The 20,468-nt window shown below is 51.6% G+C and overlaps 2 protein-coding genes across 2 annotated transcripts in view; one reads left to right on the forward strand and one right to left on the reverse strand.

The window, feature by feature from the left end:
• LOC115276014 (disks large homolog 5-like) overlaps positions 1–20,468 on the forward strand; it is a 96,007-nt gene that overhangs the window by 1,888 nt on the left and 73,651 nt on the right. The window lies entirely within an intron of this gene.
• The window catches only part of LOC115276007 (disks large homolog 5-like), a 58,681-nt gene that overhangs the window by 1,028 nt on the left and 37,185 nt on the right, over positions 1–20,468 (reverse strand). The window contains 10 exon segments of the mRNA XM_029919740.1: positions 191–290; positions 1,696–1,802; positions 2,493–2,602; positions 4,019–4,146; positions 4,363–4,506; positions 14,965–15,167; positions 15,997–16,112; positions 16,115–16,169; positions 17,031–17,179; positions 17,301–17,482. Coding sequence (XP_029775600.1) covers positions 191–290; positions 1,696–1,802; positions 2,493–2,602; positions 4,019–4,146; positions 4,363–4,506; positions 14,965–15,167; positions 15,997–16,112; positions 16,115–16,169; positions 17,031–17,179; positions 17,301–17,482 — 1,294 coding nt within the window.

The following is a 20,468-nucleotide window of genomic DNA, read 5'->3' on the forward strand; positions in this document are numbered from 1 at the left end:
CACATGTGTGAGAGGAAGGCAGTCCGCTGGCCTGGACCTAGAACCAGGGCCCTCGGTCCACAGAGGAGATGCTTCCGGAGACCATGTGCACAGGTCCTTCCCCTCGTACTTCCGGTCACTGAGAAGGAGCGGGCCTGAAGGTCATGCCAGCAGACGAGCATCAGCGACTTCCGGCATGGCACTGCTCTACAGCGGGCAGGCTGGGATCCACAGGACTCTGTTTTGTTCTCGATGGACCATCGCCAAGATCTGAGTGCAAATGCTCGACGGGGCTCCTCCCTGGACGACCCCTGCAAGAGAGCCCAGACACACCCCTGAGTTCAGAGAAGGACCCCAGGCCAGAGACCGCTGAACCCATATTTACTCTTTCTGGTTGTGAGCCGCTTGGCCTTCCTTCCTCACTCTCTTCCTTCAGCAATAGATTGGGGAAGAGAAAGAAAACAGCTGAATGCAAACAACTTTGCTTTTATAATCTGTCCCTCTGCTCAGCTGTTGAGTAGGATGATGAAAATGCAGGCTGAAATGAAGGTTGGTGTTAAAATATACCAGGCGTAGGGGCGCCTGGGTGGATCAGCTGGTTAAGCGTCCAACTCCCAGTTTTGGCCCAGGTCATGATCTCATGGTTTCATGGGTTCGAGCCCTGTGTTGGGCTCTGTGGTGACAGTGTAGAGCCTGCTTAGGACTCTCTCTCTGTGTCCCTTCCCCACTCGTGCTGTCTCTCTCAAAATCAATAAACTTAAAAACATTTTTTTTTCTTTACCAGGATTTGATGGCTCACACCAGCTGTACACTCCCACCACAGGCCCTAGTGGGGTCTGCCTAGGCCTGCAGCATGGGACCGGGCAATAGGAGGGCGGTTTGGGGTCTGTTGTGATGGCTCCATCAGCAGCAGGATCTCCAGAAACAAGAACAGGTCTAAGGAGCCAGGGTGTCCCCATAGGCAGTGAAGTGTCCCAGGCAAGGTGACAATGCGTCCCCAGCTATGGCCCAGGCCTGCACTGCCCTGCCCTGCAGGCTTTCGACACCACGGGTCCCACAGACCCTAGCCCGGAACTCTCAGGGTGCTGGAGAAGCAGCGCCAGGAGACAAAACGGGCCCGGCCACTCCCTACAAGGTATGGACAGAAACAGACAGGGAGCTTTTAGAACCTGCAGTGGAAATGTGACAAGAGTCATGTTATGTCTGTCGAAACTACGAGAAGAAAGTCAAAGCTTGAATTTTTTAAGTGTTGGAGTTTTCAGTTTTCATTTCTCTAGTCATCACTGCTGTATGTGACTAAATACTGGTCTGTGGCGAACCAGGGATGGACACTCCGTGCATACACACAGAAGCTCCGAGGTTGGTTCCTGAGACCAATGGTTCTGCATGAGAAGCACGACACGAGATCATGACAGTCCCTACACGTGAATTAAAGTCACTGTCCTCGCTCCAGGGACCCCAGTGTTACGAACCCCGCTACAAAGGACTGACTTGATCAGAGCCTGAAAGCCACAGAGTGAAATGCTTCTTCTGGTTTGCTGCGCTTCAAAGACCAAAGCTGGTAAGAAGCAGCTTGTTCTTCGCCAAACCGGATGGCAAGAGTGGACGGCCACAGCCACACCGGGATCGCGGGGGCTCTGCGCTTGGCACCTGCACTGAGATGGACTCGCGGCTGGGTGGGTCAACTGTGGGGGGACAAGGCCAGGGCACCGCTACCTGCGAAGTATCTACTGTACTCCTGCTCAATCTTCTGAGCCGTCTCGAACTGCTCTTTGGAATGCTACCGTGTCACCTTGTCCTGGGAGATGGGGTCTTTCTGCTCCCTGTCACACATCCAGAAAAGCAGCCTGAGCCCCTGGTTCCCTCTCCAAGGCCACAGGACCTCTATAAGCAGGGCTCCCTGCCCCCCTGGGTCCCCCTCTCTCCAGAGCCACAGGGCCCCAGGTGTACCTCTGGTAAAGCACAGCGATGGCTGGCAGGCCCCATGGCCAGCCCTGGACAGTGGGGGGGAAGGTGGGCACCCCAGTGCAGACACATAGAGAGTAGACCCTCCCCCCACTAGCTGGCCCTGGGTGCAGGAACTGGAAACATGGAAGCACAGAAAGCAAAATGAAAGGGGGGCTTGACAAGCTGTCAGCCCAAGCTGTGTGGAAACAAAAGCTCGGTGAAAACAAAGGCTCCTCCATGGCCTAGTAGGCCTACACCCAGCCCAGGTCACCTAGTCGCCCTGTCCCTGTGAGCACCAAGCTGAGAGGCAGGAGAAGGGCAAAGAGGGGTGGGACTTGCAGACAAACCCACACACACTCCGGGAAGCGTGGCAGCACCAGAGAGCCCACGGGCCGGTGGGAGGAGGGCTGTGCGTGGTGAGTCCCACTGACGGAGCCTGAGACGGGGAGGGTCCCGTACACACGGCCTGTCCCATGCTCCATGCCCGCCCCCACAGCCTGATGTCCCAGCTGGGGGACCCATCCCCCCGCAAGGCCCCACAAGGCCCCACCTAGCGAGTCACCTACTTAATGTGTTTGGGGCTCTTGTACTGGATGAAGAGGACAGTGAGATAGATCTGCATGTGGTGCAGCCGCTCAATGGCATGGGGGGCGATGTCCAGCAGACAGTGCCGGTTCTGAGGGGGGAGCGGGGGAAGAGTAAGTGCCCGGGAACCGGCAGGGGTGGGGGACTGAGCCTCAGAAATACAGACACCCTGCTGAGGACACCGCCTGCCTTTCTCTGCCACTGCCGGGCCCCAGCTCTCCCACACTGCTCTCCCTCACTCCATCAACCAACACGAAGGTGTCACCCCTGAATCAGGCAGCAAGACCCGTCTTCCACAAAGACCACAGAGGGAAGACTATGGTGAGCTTTACCCCCGAAAATCCCCACAGCTGTCAACTCTGACGGAGATCAAGGCTGGCTGCCAGGCCAGAGTGGGGTCTGGAGGGCCCGCCTCAAAACGTCCTTTCCTGCCTCTGCCCTGACACAGGGACCTTCTTCTTCTTCTTTTTTTTTTTTTTTAATTTTTAATGTTTTATTTATTTTTGATACAGAGAGAGACAGAGCATGAGAGGGGGAGGGGCAGAGAGAAGGAGACACAGAACCGGAAGCAGGCTCCAGGCTCTGAGCTGTCAGCACAGAGCTGACGCGGGGCTCGAACTCACAAATGTGAGATCTGACCCGAGCCGAAGTCGAGGCTTAACCGACTGAGCCACCCAGGCGCCCGAGGGAACTTCTTAAAGCCCAACCCCAGGCGGGCCTTAAGCCTCACCTCTGCCAGACTGAGCAAATGAAGACGTGGAGTTTCACTGGGGAAGGGCAGTGTGTGTCTTTGAGTGGCTGTGACGGAAACACGTCCCAAGGTCCCGAGCGTCCCTGTGGAATGTGAGCCAAAGACAGACCACGAGCCCTCTGCATGTGGCTCTCTTCGACGCACAAAAGCTGCAGTGAGGGAGCCCAGTGCTGCCCAGCTTTGTAACTTCCCGGGGCCCTCCTACCCGGAGCACCTCCACCTCCCTCATTCAGTGAGGACACCAGGGAGCACCCACCCCCTCCATGGCTGCTGATCCAATACACCTTCCAGATTTCCCTACTGTACCTCATGCTGCCTGGCAAACGGGCCCCAGTGCCTTCAAGAGCCTTAAAGACACAGATGTGGCTCAAAACCCTATCAGGGGCAGGGGCCCTGATGGAACTGGGCGCCCTGTCCCCAGAATAAGGCAGACATAAACGTGTGCACACAAGCAGAGCAGAGGCAGGCCCTGCTGTAGAGTCCCCTGGGTGGGCCTTTCCTAGAGTTCAAGCTCTCATCAGACACCCTCAGAAGGACAGAGGTGACAAGTGTTCAGGGACTGACACCTGTTGGTGACCGTGGGAGCACACACAAGCAGTGGGGGCAACCCTCGAGGAGGGCAACTTGACTAAAGGGACACAGGCAAGGGGCAAGCTCACCAAAGGCCCAGACACACACAAGGCAGAGATCCAAAGGCACAGGGCGTCCAAGCCCAAAATGCTCAAACCCTAACCCTTGGTCTCAGGCAACAGGTACCTTTTCTGCGATCTCCCTGATGGAAGCCACTGTGGTCACGTCAAAATGGCCACTCCTCCGCTTGTAGTCGACCAACAGGCAGTCTTTGACGCCCCGCTCGATGGCCTGCTGGGAGGCCTTCATCACCTCTGCAAAGCACAGACACAGGAATGAGGATGCCCCCTAGCGTGGTGAGCTGTCCTGGCACATCTGGGCCAGGACAGTGGGCAGAGGAGCCATCCCGCCATCCTTATTTCCACAGAAAGATCGGGAAGCCACATTCTGATATGGCTCAAGTGGGGAGGGCTCAGCAACATTGTGGGACCCAGCCGGACAGAGGCCAGTGCACGGAGGGTGCCCCTTACCAAAGGGGCATCTGCAGAACTTTCCGGGTGTCTTGTTCACCAGCATTTCCTTCACCACGTCCAGTAAAGGCCCCAGAATTGGAACGGGCCTCAGGGAGGTGCAGTCTACCTTCTGGACCCGCTGATAGGCAAGGCTCATGGAATCTGAGGGAAACAGGGGCAGTGTCACAGGCACGTGCCTGGAGCAGAGGGAGGGAGGGAGGCCAGGGGCCCCCTGCTGTCCTGACCTTTCTCAGCCCAGCCAGCTCTGCGCCCTTCAGGCCACAAGTCCAGAGCTGGATGGAAGGAGCAGCTCAACACGATTCGCCTGATCCCTACTGAGGAGTCCCCTTGTCCTGGGCGCACAAGGCTCACATGCAGAATCCAGGGGATGATCCTCCCCTCCTTCACCCACACCTCCACACATATTTGTTTTTAAAAGACTGAACAGTGGCCACGTGTATCTCCATGGCTTCCTACAGAGCATCTCTCAACCTCGTGACCAGCAGATCTGTCCCAGTCAGCAGCGGAGGGTTTGGTGGCCACAACAACCATTGGGCATTTCTATGCATTTCTGACTAAAGCCTCTGAGGAGTCCCAGGGCAAAGGAGTTCCACGAGGAGATGGACACATCTTCAGATTATTACATCAAAAATCAGAACATTACAGTTGGAGCTAATCAATGTCTCTGACACCCCTTCCCCAGTCCTGGTCCCCACCAGCCTCCTCACAACCACTGGTACGAGCTGGATATGCATCCTTCCAGGGTCTGTTGTTTGCACATCTTGATTTCTATCTATTCAGAACAGACTGGGAACTATGCTGTGTGTGTGTGTGTGTGTGTGTGTGCAACAGAAATGACACAATACCGTAAACATTCTGCACATCCCTCACTCTGCCCCTCAGTGTTATGTTTCTGGAATGCATCCCTGTTGAATCATATTGCCCTCCCGTGTCCTTCTGAACCTCCCATGCATGGATACACTGCATCTACACCTCCGTTTCCCAGTGTGTGGACATTAAGTCCCTATGCCTTCAGCTATTTGAGCAAGAATCGGATTCTACCCTGACAACTATGAACACTCCACACAGTGGGGTACCAATTTTGAAGATTCCTCTTCCTCCCTGAATAATCTTTTTTGGAAGTCCTCACAATTACAGAATCAAAGAGCTACAGAGCATCTCCCAAGTCATGGAAGCCGACCAGAGAAAATATAAAACTCCCTGGGAAGGGAAAAGATATACAGAGAATCTGGAAGTAACACAATGGAGGCATGTGAATCACTTTCGACTCTCGTGTAGATGTCTAAAATCAAGAGCATGGACGTAATTATAAATCTATGCTAATATGCTCACTGATACAAAAGAGGTAAGAGGTGTCATCAACAATTTAAAGGGGGTTGAGGGAAACAGAGGTGTAACATGCAATTTTTATAGGAGACTGAAATTAAGTTATTATCAGTTTAAAATGAATTATTATCACTTTAGCAGATTTTATGTAATTGCATTGGTAACCAAAAAGAAAATATCTATAAAATATATACATAAAGGAAAATTGGAGGGGAATCAAAACCTGTTCCCAGCAAGAAAACAAAAACAAAAGAAACCCCCAAACCAACAAAACATACAACAGAGGGCAGTCGGGGAGGAAAAGATGGACACAAAAGGTACAAGACACACAGAAAACAACTCAAGTGGCAATAAGAAGTCCTCCCATATCAGTATCAGTAATTCCTTTACATGTGAATGGATGGGCTGCGAGGATAAGTAAACAAGCCCCACCTACACAGAGTTTAGGAGGGACTCACCTGAGATCTAAGAAGACACACAGGCTGATAGGGAAGAACAGAGAAAAGCTACTTCGTGCAGTGGAGACTGTAAGGAGCACAGGGTAGCCATGTTCTAGCAGACCACAGAGAGTCTCAGGCAGAAACTGTCACAGGAGACAAAGTAGGACATCATATAATGACTAAAGGGTGAATTCTCCAGAAGGACACAACAATTATAAGACCACAGGCACCTAACATCAGAGCTCTCAAATACGTGACACAAACACTGACAGAACTGAAGGGAGAACCAGCAACAGAATATTCATTGGGACTTCAAAGCCCCACATTTGTTACAGATAAAATAACCAGACAGAAAATAAGGAAAGTGCAGTGGTGCCTTGGTGGCTCAGTCCGTTAAGCATCTGACTTCAGTTCAGGTCATGATCTCACAGTTGGTGGGTTCAAGCTCATAGCCTGGAGCCTGCATTGGATTCTGTGTCTTCCTCTTTCTATGTTCTTCCCCTCTTCACACACTCTCTCTTCCTCAAAAATAAATAAACACTAAAAAAATTTAAAAACTGAAAGAAAATAAAGAGCAGCTGAACCACAAAGCTCTATAGCCCACCTGGACCTAAAAGACTGGCACAGAACACCCCGCCCCCGGCAACAACGGAATATACACTCTTCCCAAGTGCACGTGGAGCATTCTTCAGGACAGACGAGGAAACCAATTTAAGACTGAAATTATGTAAAATATCTTCCCTGACCACAATGGACTAAGACTAGAAATCAACAGCAGAAAGGAAAACAGGAAATAGACCCATCCTTGAAATGAAACAAGTCACTCTTCACTCAAGGGTCAAAGAAACAAATCAGTGGGGAATTCAGAACACTTTGGAGGCAAAAGAAAACAACACCACAAAGCGACACTTGCAGGATGCCGCAAAGGCAGTTCTAAGAGGGAAATCTGTGGTGGTAAATGCTGACATTGAAAAGGAAGAAATCGACAATCTAACTTTACGCTTTGAGGAATCAGGGGTAGAAAAGAAAATACTAACCAAAAGTAGCAGAAGGAAGGGAAAAATAAAGAGCAGAGATAAGTCAGAGAACAGAAAATCAGCAGGAAAAGAAAATCAATGAAACCAACACTTGGATCTTTAGAAAGATAAACAAAATTGACAAACTCTTACCTAGGATGATGAGGAACAAAGGAGGGAAGTCTTATATTACATAACTGAAATTAGTGAAGAAAGGGACATAACTGATTTCACAGAAATAAAAAGGATTCTAGGAAACTTCTATGAATAGTTATATGTACATATTTGGACAGCCTGGAAGAAATGATAGATTCCTAGAAACACAGATGTATCATGACTGTATCATGAAAAAGTTTGTAAAAATCTGAACAGAGCTCTCACAAGTAAAGAGATTGCAAGAAACAGAAAAACTTCCCAACAAGAAAAAGCCCAGGACAAGATGGTCTCTTCAGGAGGGAATTCTAACACAATAAAACCTAAAAAGAAAGAGATAGTATCAGTCTTATAAAAATTGATGAGGAGGGGGCACTCCCAAACACATTCCTAGGTACAAGAGAACTAAAGACCAGTATCCCTGATGAATATAGATGCAAAATTCCTCAACAAAATAGCAGCAGACTGAATTCAAGAACACATCAAAAGGATTATATGCCACAACCAAGTGAGATTTACCCCTTGAATGCAAGGATGGCTCAAGATATGAAAATGCACCAACGTCATACACCAAATTAACAAAATGAAGGACAAAACCCACATGATCACCTCAATTGACAAAGAAGAGCCTTTGACAAAATTAAATACCCTTTCATGATAAAAACCCTCAACACACTAGAACAGACAGAAACTACTTCAACATAACAAAAGCCACATATGAAAAGTCCATAGCTATCACCATTGTAAATGGCAAAAGATGGAAAGCTCTCCCTCTAAGATCAGAAACAAAGGCAAAGGGGTGCACACTTGCCACTACTCTCCAACACGGTACTGGAAACTCCAGCTGGGGCGATTAGACCAGAATAAGAAAGATGCCATCAACATTACGAAACAAGTGGTAAAATTATCAGTTCACGGATGACATGAAATTATGTAGAAAACTCTAGAAAACACACACACACACACACACACACACACACACCACACAAAACATGTTACAACTAATGATTTCAGCAGTTTCAGAACGCAAAGTCAATATACACAAACCAGTTGCATTTCTATACACTAACAGTGACCACTCTGAATAAGAAATTAAGAACACAAACCCATTGACTAGAGCATCACAAAGGATAAAATACATAGGAATAAACCTAACTAAGGAGGTGAAAGACTTGTAAACTGCAAAAAGACATCAAAGAAGATAGAATACATGGAAAGACATCCTCTGCTCATGGACTGGAAGACTGGGTATTGTTAAAACGTCCGTACTACCTAAATCCATCTACAGATTCAACACAATCCCTCTGACAATCCCGGTGGCATCTTCTGAAGAAAAATGACTCCTGAAATTCCTATGGAATCTCGAGGGATCCTCAATCGCCAAAACAATCCCAAAAGAACAAAGTTAGAGGCTCACACTTCCTGATTTCGAACCATACTACAAAGCACAGTGGTCAGACAGTGTGGTACTGGCATAAAGACATATATACTGACCAACGGAAGGCAGAGCCAGCCCAGGAATAACCCCTGTATAACGGCTACATGATATTTGACCAGAGTGCCAAGATCACTCAGTCAGGAAAGGACAAGCCCTTCAACAAATGGTGCTGGGAAAACTGAGACCCACGTGCAAAACAATGAGGTTGGACCTTTATCTTACACCTTATACAAAAATTAACTCAAAAGGAATTAACGATCCAAACATAAGACCGAAGATCACAAAACTCTGGGAAGAAAACAGAGAATAACCTTCATGACATCGATGTGGGCAATGATTTCCTTTTATCATTATCATTGAGAGAGAGAGCACAGGCAAGAGTCAGGTGGCAGAGAGAGAGAGAGAGAACTAGAGAGAGAGAGAGAGAGAGAGAATCTTATGCAGGCTCATGTTCAGCACACAGCCTCAAGCGGGGCTCAGTCTCACAACCATGAGATCATGACCTGAGCGAAATCAAGACTCAGATGCTTAACTACCTGAGCCACCTGGGCAATGATTTCATGAACAGAACGGAAACCCAGGCGATCACAGCAAAATAGACAAATGGGACCACATCAAATATTAATACTTCGGAGCATCAAAGCAAACAGCAGAGTGCAAAGGCAACCTATGAGATGGGAGATAATACCTGCAAAAGAGACATCTGATGTTAATATACAGAATTGACTTTTCAAGGTCTTATTTCAATTCCAGTTAGTTGGGGCGCCTGGATGGCTCACTTGCTGGAGCTTCTGACTTTGACTCAGGTCATGATCTCACAGTTTGTGAGTTTGAGCCCTGTATCCGGCTCTGGGCTGACAGCTCAGAGCCTGGAGCCTGCCTCACATCCTGTGTCTCCCTCTCTCTCTGGCCCCTGCTCCTTCTTTCTGTCTCTCAAAAATAAACATTAAAAAACCTTTTAGTTCCATATAGGTAACATCCAATGTGATATTATTGTCAGGAATCGAATTCAGTGATTCAACACTGACACACACCACCTGGTGCTCACCACAACAGTGCCCTCCTTATACCCATCACCTATTTCACCCTCGCCCCACCCATCTCCCTCTGGGAACCCTCAGTTTCTCATCTATAGAGAAGAAACTGTTTTTTGGTTTGCCTCTCTCTTTATTCCCCTATGATCATTTATTTTGTTTCTTCAGTTCCACAGAGTGAAATCATATGGTACACTTAGCTCTCTCTTACTGATTTGTTTTGCTTAGCATTAGACTCTCTAGCTCCATGCGTGTTGTCGCAAACAGCAAGATTTCATTCTTTCTGACGGCTGAGTAAGATTCCATTGTGTACATATACCACGGCTTCTTTATCCGTTCACTGGTTGATGAGCACTCGGGCTGTTTCCATAATTTGGCTATTGTTGATAATGCTGCTACATACATCAAGGTGCATGTATCCCTTTTAATTAGTATTTTTGTCTTCTTTTGGTAAATACCCAGTGGTGCAATTGATGGATCATAGGGTAGTTCTATTTTTATAAAGAACTTCTACAACTCAACAACAAAAAGACAAATCACTTTAAAAAACAGGCTATGGAGTAAAAGGGACAATTCTCTAAAGAAGATCTACAAATGGCCAACAAGCTTATTTAAAAAATGCTCTACATCACTAATTATAAGAGAAATGCAGATCGGAAACTACACTCTGATACAAACTTTACACCCCTTAGGACGGCCACATGACAAGAACAGAAACCAGCAAGTTGGCGAGAATACAGAGAAGTCAGAAGCCTTGCGCACTGCTGGTGGAAATGTAAAATAGTGCAGCCACTATGGAAAACAGGATGGAGGTTCCTCCAAAAAATGAAAAGTAGAAACCATATGATCCAGGAATCCCACCTGCAGTAATAGAGCCAAAAGAATTTGAAGCATGATCTCAGAGGGATCCCAGCACACCCATGCTCACCGTGGTCATCCAGCCTTGTTCGTAACAGTCAACGGCAGATGCAACTCAAATGTCCAACAACAGATGAATAAGGAAAATGGGGTCAATGTACACAGTGGAATACTTGTAGCCTTAAACAAACACACATACAAACAACCAAACAGAAAGGAATCCACGGAAATCCAGCCACATGACAACGCCAGGATATTGGCTAAGCAATTAAGCCCATCATAAAAAGACAAGTGCTGTATGATTCCACTCACACGAAATATCTGAACTGATCAAAATCACAGAAACAGAAGTAGAAGTGTAAGGACGCAGGTCTGATTCAGCCTTCCCCTGTACTTAAAGGGGAAGGCACAGGCTTCTCCGTATGAAAGGGGGCACATTAAGTAGGGACAACTCCTGCAGCGCCCAATCAGGAGAGGTTGGCTGACACATTTGACCTTTCTAGGGGCGGGCCTAGTCACGCCCTATGAGGGGGTCCTGGGCCCACTCTGATTGGTCAATACTCTGAATGTTGTGATTAGCTCCCACAACTGCCAGTATTGATGGGGGGTAGGGATTGGATCACTGTGCTTGTGTCTGTCATTTCCTGTAACTCCCCCTCCCAAACTCATAAAAGCCCTACCCTGCCTTTGTTCGGGGCTCTCCCTCTCCACAGGGCCAGTGGGTCAGTGGAGTCTGTGAACCCGAGCTTAAGCCCGTAATAAAGCCCTTTGCTTTTACAGGCGTGACTCAGTCTCCCTAGTCGTCTCTGGTGCTTGTTTTGGGGCGATATTACAAACTTGGGCATAACAGAAGGTGGTGTGGGGGTCCAGGTGGGGCCTGGGGAGGGGAGACAGAATTCGTGTGTGGTGGGGACAGTTTCAGTGTTGCCAGAGAAAAAGCTCTAGAGATCTTTTGTACATACTTAATGTTATGAAACTGAACTGGACTTAAAGTTGTCATGACCATAAATTTAAAGGTGTGTGGATTGATGAGCGAGAAAAAGGTCCGCTTGAAACATCCAGGCTCTTCAGGCAGAAGCACGGAGAGAGACAAGGACGGAAAGGCAGACGAAACCGCCGAGACAGGGCCTCAGAGCTGAGATGCAGAAGGAGCGGGAACAGCACAGAAGGACTTGTCAGGAAACACCGGGCCTTCGTTTTCCAAAACCGACCAGAACACCCGGCCTCAGATTTTGGAAGTGCTAAAACCACCCACTGAAACCCCAGGAGAGTAGAGGTAAAACTGTGCACATACCTTGTTCCAGGACCGCTGAGAAACACAGACAAGGAAGATCTTCAAGACGGCCCTCGGAACCGAATGTGCCACGAAAGTCAGACCAGTATGCTGAAAACGCCTAAAGATCTGCCCGTCTGAAATTCTACATCCAGTAAAAATCTCCAAAAATGACAGGGAAACAGATAAGCCAACGCGGGGAGAACGTGTCGCCCAGGAGCCTGCATCCCAGGAGGCACTGAGTCACCACTCGGCAACAACAAGACAGCAACCGTGTGAGGTGAACAGACATGGTAACTCGCCTTCCTGTGGTACGTTCCATGACACACACATGTACCAAATCATGGCGCATTGGACCTTGAACCCACACAGATCACATGTCGGCGATGTCTAGGGAAGCTGGGAAACAAGAGAGGCTGAAGGATGCTACTGGGCGGGAAGGAAAGAGCAGGGGCGGGCCGCGGGGACGGAGCTGCAGGCAGGCAGAAGGAGCAGAAGCAGGCCACGCACAAGAGAATCACTGGTGTGCACACCAACGACACTGCCTCAGGCTTAAACACACGTGGAATGAAAGCTGTGACAAGACCAGTGAGAGGGAGGTACCTCGAGGTCAGAGGGTTCCCGTGCTTTAGAATTTTTAGGGAAGCGACAAGAGAAATGATTTATGTGCCTGGTGAGGGAGACACAAAGGCCACGAGCCTCCTGTAACCCCCCAAGGAAGGAACAAAATGAATTATAAAAACAAGCAGATGGAGTGGGGGAGGGACTGAATAATGAAAATACTTGGTTCATCCTAAACAAAAATAAGAAAAGGGAGCAAAAGAAACATGACAGGTAGGCAGGACAACAGAAAACAAATGGTAAGATGGTAAAAGTATCCAAACCTACCAGTATATTTAATCGGTAATTAAATACCCTGAGCAAACGATAAAGATTGCCCCAAGGATGCTCAGTCTGTGAAAGCTGGTGCTGAACGCTGTTCTGTAAATGTCTGCGCACTTCCTATATACATTTTATATTGGAAAAAATGATAAAAGACAAACTATCACAGGTTAAATAAAAACACCCCAGGGGCGCCTGGTGGCTCAGTCAGATAAGCGTCCAACTTCGGCTCAGGCCATGATCTCATGGGTTTGAGCCCTGCATCAGGCTGTGTGCAGAGAGCTCAGAGCCTGGGGCCGGATTCAGATTCTGTGTCTCCCTCTCTGCCATTCCCTGGTCACATGCTCTCTTTCGCTCTCAAAAATAAGTAAACATTAAAAAAAAATCACTCTACAAGCTGCTCATAGGAGACACTTACATATAAAGCTACAGAACAGTTTAAAGCAGAGTGTGTGGGGAAAGGGGAACTAGGTAGGCGAGCACGAACAAAGAGAAAATGGGTGTCACGATTCAGACAAAGCAGACTTTAAGGCGAGAAACACTGTTGGAAATGAAGATTATTTCATTATGAAAAAAAGGCTCAAAAACCTAGTAACAGTAATAAATAAAAAAAATGTGTGTGCCCAAACGTAACTTCCAAATATATAATGCAAAAAGCCCGGAAGAACCAAATGGATGAACAGGCAAGTCACTGTTCTTCAAAGACCCGTCCCCAGGACACACACCAAAGACACCAGAGACAGCATCTACGGGAGAAGGGGAAGGGGAATGTGAAATTAAAGATCAAAGAAATATAAGGAGAATATAATAAAAAAGCAAAGTCACAGGAACAAAACCTCACTTTGATTATATATCAGCAGATTTTTCTGTAAAGATCAAGACAGTCAATATTTCAGGCTTTGAAAGTCAAACAGCAAAATCAAGCAACGGTTATGGCCAAAAGGTTCATGCGTCTTACGGTTTCCATGTAAACATGTAAACATCGGGGCACCTGCGTGGCTCAGGTGGATAAGTGTAGGACTTTAGCTCAGGGCATGATCACACGGTTTGTGGGTTTGGGCCCCGAGTCGTGCTCTGTGCTGACAGTGCAGAACCTTGGAGCCTGATTCAGATTTTGTGTGTCTCTCTCTCAGTCCCTCCTGTACACACTCTCTCTCTCTCTCTCTCAAAAGTAAATAAACATTACAAAAATAGTAAAAATGATAAAAATATAAGAAACACGTAAATATCCATTCTTAGCTCCAGGCACAGGAAAAACAGATGTGGCCCACGGGCTAGGGTTTGCCAGCCCTGTCCTGACAGAGACAGAGGCCATGAAAAAGGGGTGGGATTCACTGGACTCCCGGTGCCTAAGGCCTTGATCTGAAAAATAAAAACGGTGGCAGGGGAGGCAGGCACGGAAGGAAGAAACCAGCTGTCCTACCGGCTGCGGCCGGGTGCCACCTTCACAGCCTGCCAGTCCATGAGGGCCACATTCTAGGACACGAGACACACACCAGGGTCCCAGGGGTGGCCCTCACAAGAGCCTCCTGCTTGCAGGACACCCACACCCTCCCCACAAGGGCAGTCTGCCAGGGGACGTCTAAGGCTCCCGCATATGCAAGTCCAGCCCCGGGAAGACCTTGTAAGGATCATTAATGGACACAGGAGTGAAGCCAGAAAAGACCAACGATCCACAGGGACCGCTGGCTCTTGGCTTCCACCAAACAGCCTAGAATAACTGCAAAGAAACGAGAAGCAACGCATTGGGCAGAGGCGGCTTCCGCCCACCCGATGCCCACCCTTCCTCTCTTGCTTCCTAGCAGAACCTGCGTTCCCGAGGCCAGCACTGGGCCGTTGGGACCCTGCTTTCTCAGTCATCTTGCAGCAGCACGCGGCCAGGGACAGGTGAAAAGGAGTCACACGGTGGGGCTTCCCAGCGAGCTGCTTACAGAGGCCCGCACAGCCGCGGCACACCTTCGCCCCATCCTCCTTCCTGCTGCCTGGAGATGGATGCGATGGCTGGAGCTGCAATGTCCCACAGAAGGCAGGCCCCGAGGACAGCAGTGCCACCACCCCAACCCAGACAACTGCTTCTGCACCAGAGCAGGGCGGGCCTCTCTCTGGTCTAAGTCACTGTCACTGCTGTGCAGCTTCTGGGGTCAACGGCGGACTTAGTTCTGAGAGTGCGCTCAGCCACTTGCCTTCAAAGGGTGCAGTTGAGTCCTGGAGAAGGTGTCCAAAGCCTGGAGGTCCTTCCCATCTTTGGACCCGCTGCGTTTGTGCTTATGTTTCCTTTGGAAGAAGGATCTGCAAGCAGCTGCCGACGGCTTCCTTGTGGTGGTGGTGGTGTCGTCTTTGACTTCAGTCTTGCTGAGTCTCCTGGAGAATTTCTAGCCCATCCTGAGGTCACAGGGAAGGGTGACGCTGGGAGGGGCCCAGGGACCCCCTCCGCCGGCCCTGCCCTTCCCGTGCGGAGGGCATGAGCCAGGACCGCAGGCTCCTCCAGCACGCCTCTGCAGGTTCCCTGGCCACTCACCCACCCTCGCCACAGAGAACCCTTGGGCCGCTGCCGGGGGAGCCACAGGCACCCCAGTGCTGGGGGTGCTCTCAGAGCCGGAAAAGTGCTACACCCAGGTGAGTGTCAAACGGAGCTGCTAGGGCAGCCCCCTCGGTGACAGGACCAGTTACACTGCTGTCATTATAAGGAAGGAGACACTGATGCACTCAGGCCATGACACAGAAGCACCTGGGAAATGGAATGCGATGAGCAAGAACCCAGGGAAGGAAGCCCCCGCTCACGTGGAAGTCCACCTCACAGAGCTCCAAGGGGGCAGGAAGCACGGGCGTAGCCGCCTTGGTGAGGGGCCGGGGACAGCCAATAGCTAATGGGGACAGGGCTGCTGCTGAGGTGATGGGAACGCTCTACAATGGACAGTGGGGATGGTGGCTCATGACTGTGGAGACCATGAAAGCCACTGAATCGTACACTTTGGGTGAACTGCATGGTGTATGAATAGATCTCAATAAATCGGTTAAAAATAAAAGTTATGTCTCCTAAGGTGCCACCAGGCTCCCGTACAGCACTGACGTAGAAGCAGAGGTGAGCTGTGCCAGGAGCAGCTTTTGGGCAAGCAGTTTGGGCACAAGGTACAGACCAAGCCAGCGTGCCCTGAGGGACAGCCCCGGGGTTGGCCCCGCCCCTCCCGCAAGCCCAGACACCCACACTTACAGGTATTTGCTGGGGATCTGCCCTCGCTGGATCTTCTGGGCGTTCTCGTCAAGCTGCCAGGCCATCCAGGACCCAAATGTGCCCTGAGGCAAAGTGTCATCAACGTAGAGGATGTCACATCTTTCTTAAAGCTCAGCTCGTGCTCCACCTCTGCCAGCCGGTCGTACAGGGCCCTGGACCAGGGGACAGAGGGACCAGGATCAGGAGGCTGCTGGCTGCAGGAGGGCTGAACAGCCACACACTTTGGCAGCCAGTCTCCTGGGTCAGTCCCCCTGCTCTGAGCCTTCCCCAGGCCACCATCAAGATTCACCTCTCCCCATCCTGGTGGCAGTTCCCGAAGGCGGGAGCCCTGGCTTTACAGGCAAGACAAAGTCGCCTTGTCCCCCTGAACCTGGGGCTCCCGGGGTGACAAAGTCTGCCTCACATCCACCAGAGAAAGATCTTCTTGCCAAGGACCAAAACCAGATCGCCTCTTCCAAATGGAAGGACTTTCTTCCCTGAGTCAAGGTCAGTGGTTCCTTATAGAATGGAAACTCCTCTCGAGGGAAACATGTCATCTCCCACCGAGGAAGGCGACCCGGAGACAGAGACCTGTACCTTCTGGCACACAGCTGATCAGTGTTTTTATTCTCTGCAGCCCCAGCACTTAGGGAGCATGAAGGAACTCTGCACCCCGTCCTGAAAATGCCCCATGCCTGTGCTCGCACACACGTCATACAGCACTTCGGGCCCACGCCGCACACGGATCTGCAGACTTGGTTGGAGGGAGACCAGGAGAGGAGGGCAGCCCCCTGGAAAATGGGGCTCTGTGGCCTCAAAGTCCCCAGGCCCCAGACCCTAGGGGCCTATGTGGTCCTGCAAGCCCTCGGGCATTTTCCCAAGTCACCAGCATCTCACCGTGAGCTTGTGCTATGGGACCCAAGGAGCAAGGACCATGGTCCCACCCTCTGTGTTTCAGAGCCACTCTCCAGGACCAGTCTCCCCAGGAAGGCCCTCCGTTGGCCCTGCACCCTCAGAGCCCCGGGCCCTGGTACCTGATGTAGAAGCTGTCACCAGGCAGGCCCTTGACCTTGGTGAACTCCTCAGGGCGGTTCTGCACCTTGAGACGGACATCCTCCTTGGGCTTCAGCATCTCCACGTAGACCTCCTCCACCGTCTTGCCACGCATGTCCCGACTGCCGACCTGCCCAAGGACAGGGGACTGAGGTCAGAGGGCAGGAGCCGGGGGCGCCGGGGGACCCATGAGCGGACAGTTGTGGGACAAGGCAGAGACTGAAGGTGCCCAACACTGGGAGTCCGCCTACCTCGCTCTGCAGGTGTGGCCAGTCCTCTGCCACTGTCTGCTCTGCCCACAGCAGCTGTTCCCGGGAGAGACCCTGCACTAGTCCCCAGCAAGAAGGGGCTACAGACACATGGCGGCTCTTCTCACTTATGCTCCTGGTGTCTTCGAATGCCTGTGAGCCGTCTCCCCCACCACACGGAGACCCTGCCAGAGGAGAGGCCGCCCAGTCAGACCACGGCCTCGCTGCCCACAGGGCAGAGTGTGCTCCCTGCCGCCTCCCTCCCGACGCCAGCACCCAAGCCAGGGTGCTCGCAGCCTTCCACCCCACACCGAGGGGGGGACACCCCACGAGATCACGAGGTCCAGAGGTGCCGGCGGAGAGGGGCTGGCCTGCTGCTCGGCAGCTCAGAACTCACCTCAAAGATGAGGTCCCCTGGCAGGACTGCCATCCTCCACCTCGGCCACAGACACCCCTTGCAGATTCCCTCCGCATAAATGGAGGCCAAGGTCTGGCTGGGGCTTTTTCCCCTTCTCTTCTGGGATCCCCCCTGTGTGCGAAAAGAATAAGGAAGCAAACACACCCAGAAGGCTTCTGCTGGCTCCACAGGTCACCCTCCACAGAGGAGCCGGACACCCAGCCCCTGGTAGGACACGTTCAAAGATCCTGAAGGTTCGGACGACACACAGGGAATCAAAGGACATGGACTTGGCTCACGACCACCCTCCTCTCTCAAGTAGACTCAGGAGGAGCTGGGAAAAAGGCTGCACACACAGTACTCCTTAACCCCAGAGGGACACCTGGCTGGTGTGCTCTTCTTGTGCAGGCCTCACATCTGCCAACACCAGTCTAACAGAAAGGAAAGGAACCGCTTCCCCAGCAGAGCACAATGAGGACAGTTCTGAGATCAGGGAGGCAGCCTGGCTGGAAGCCCGACCGCAGGGTCCCTGCCATGAGGTGGCTGCTGGACAGAGACGGGGTCGATCCCCAGTGGTGTCGTCAGGTCATGGGGGAGAGAAGACCCTGCCGATGGCTCTCGGGTCCAAGATGGCCAAGGCCACAGACCTGGCCTCCTCTGGCCTGGTGGGGAGTGGTCCTGTCTGAGAAGCCATATAGACACCTCAAGGAGCAGAGCGGTGCAGTCCTGGGAGCTGCTGCGACGGGAGCAGGCTCCTTGTGTCTGGCCTGCTGCCTCAGGACAGTGCCCAGAACAGATTCCTGCACATGGACAGGCACGCTTGACACCCAGCCAGTACCTGCTGCGAGGGCCTGGACCTGGGCTCCAGGCCGAAGGGCACGCTGAGTGCTGGGAGCAGGGGGGGACCACAGACCATCACCAGCTGTGGGCACCGCGGGAAGCCGGGGGCTCTTGCACTCCCCCGCAGGAGTGCCACTGACCTCCAGAACCTCGGGAACCCCTCCAGGGGGCTGCTGTCTACCAGCTCCCGGGGGTTTACACATTCCCCCGATTTTTCGTTCAGTGACTGACGCGTCACTTCCAAAGTTCCCTTCTTCATCAGTTTGTCCTCCTTAGTTCATATCCACGTTTCCCCAGCAGTGAAGCTCTCAGATACCAGAATGAGAGAACGACGGGATGGCGTCTCTGGGACAAGGTCAAGTCCTGATACATTATCTGTGCTTATGAAAAACTCCTTCATCGTGGTCTGGTCAAAATTTCATCAAGTAGGCGTTCCTTTTCATGAGGCTTTCGTCCTCATGGTCTGGAGAAGTCTTGCTCCCCTTGTAGAAACAGCTGCCACCTGGCCCACCTCTGCCTATGAAAACAACTTCCAAGTGCGCACCAGAGCCTAACGGGCAGGAATATCCAGGCAGGCATGACAATCACCTTGACCGTAAATACACACTCAGATCATTCCCGCACTACGGGGCACTATTCTATTGTGATTTCCACAGGCAACCACTGGTCCCTCACAGCTCCCCTGTGAGGCACTGCTATTATGTCCATTTTGTAGATGAGGAGCGTGAGGCCCAGAGAGGTAGGAGGTCCATGACTGAGGAGCCCTCCCATCCCAGCGCAGGCCCTTGTCCCTTGCATTCCCACAGCCCCTGGCGCCGCCTGGGCCTAAGGAGGCATCACTGTCTGCAGAGACACGCACAGGCCTTGGCCGCCTCTCAGGCGTCAGCCCTGCCTCGTGCTCAGTCTGGAGGGCTCTGGGTGCAACAATCTGATGCATGCTGCCCCTGCCCCCTCGCCCGACCTTTAACACCTCGCTTTCCTCGTCCCACGGAGCAGACTTAAAGGCTGCATTCTAACAGACATGCAGAGCAGAGAGAATGGAGACGTAGGAAGAGAGAACTATTGCAATGGGGGGAACTCTGCTGTGATCAGTGTCAGCAGCTCTAAGCAGATCAGCCAGCAGGATGCGAAGGGCATCTCAAATAGGGGTCCCCCAGTCCACACGAGTCCCGGAGCGTGCACCTGAACCAGAGGGGAAAATGTGTCAGCCACAAGGCCAACGTGGCTCGGATAGGAAAGGTGGAGCGACTCCTTGCTGATCATGCAGGACTCAAGCTTCCAGGCCCAATGTCGATGCTACTCAACCCCCAGCCACTGCACCTGGAGGCCACGTGCCCCAGGGAGCAAGGCTTTGGAAGGGCTTTGGGCTCAGCCTAGTGTGACATTTCCCAGCCAGAGTCCAGACCATCCCTTTAAAGAGCACACACCTCAGATGCTGAGGGGGAAAATCCCTAAGGGTGCGATCCTGAAATCACAAGGCCAAAGACTCGGATGGCTTGGAGCCCTTGTTCTCGGCATCTTGCTTCTCAAAGAGCAAATCTTTGACTGTCAACACAAGGCTGATGTACAATCACTGAACCGAGGGTTTGGGTGTGAGAGTGTCTGTGAGTGGAGCACACGCTTGTCTGTGTCATCTACTTTCTTGCTACGCTGTGAGCCCCAAGGCCCGGACCACACCCGGACTTCCCTTTGCACGCCCCGTGGCCACAGTGGAGCCGGGCCCCAAGTGTGAGCTCAGGTCCCCCGGCAGCATTCGAGAACCCAGCCGGCCCGCAGACCCAGCACGGAAGCCCTTAGCCGCGGCTCAGGGAGAGGCTGCCAGTGCAGACACCGGGCCGCCAGGGCCCTGCTCGCCCGGGGCCGGGAGGCCGTCTGCCCCCATACCCACCTGTCACAGTGCCTCCATCTCCTCGCTGGCCGCCTTCTTCTCAGAC

This window comes from Suricata suricatta, chromosome 2, assembly GCF_006229205.1.
Source record: "Suricata suricatta isolate VVHF042 chromosome 2, meerkat_22Aug2017_6uvM2_HiC, whole genome shotgun sequence".
NCBI lineage: Eukaryota > Metazoa > Chordata > Mammalia > Carnivora > Herpestidae > Suricata > Suricata suricatta.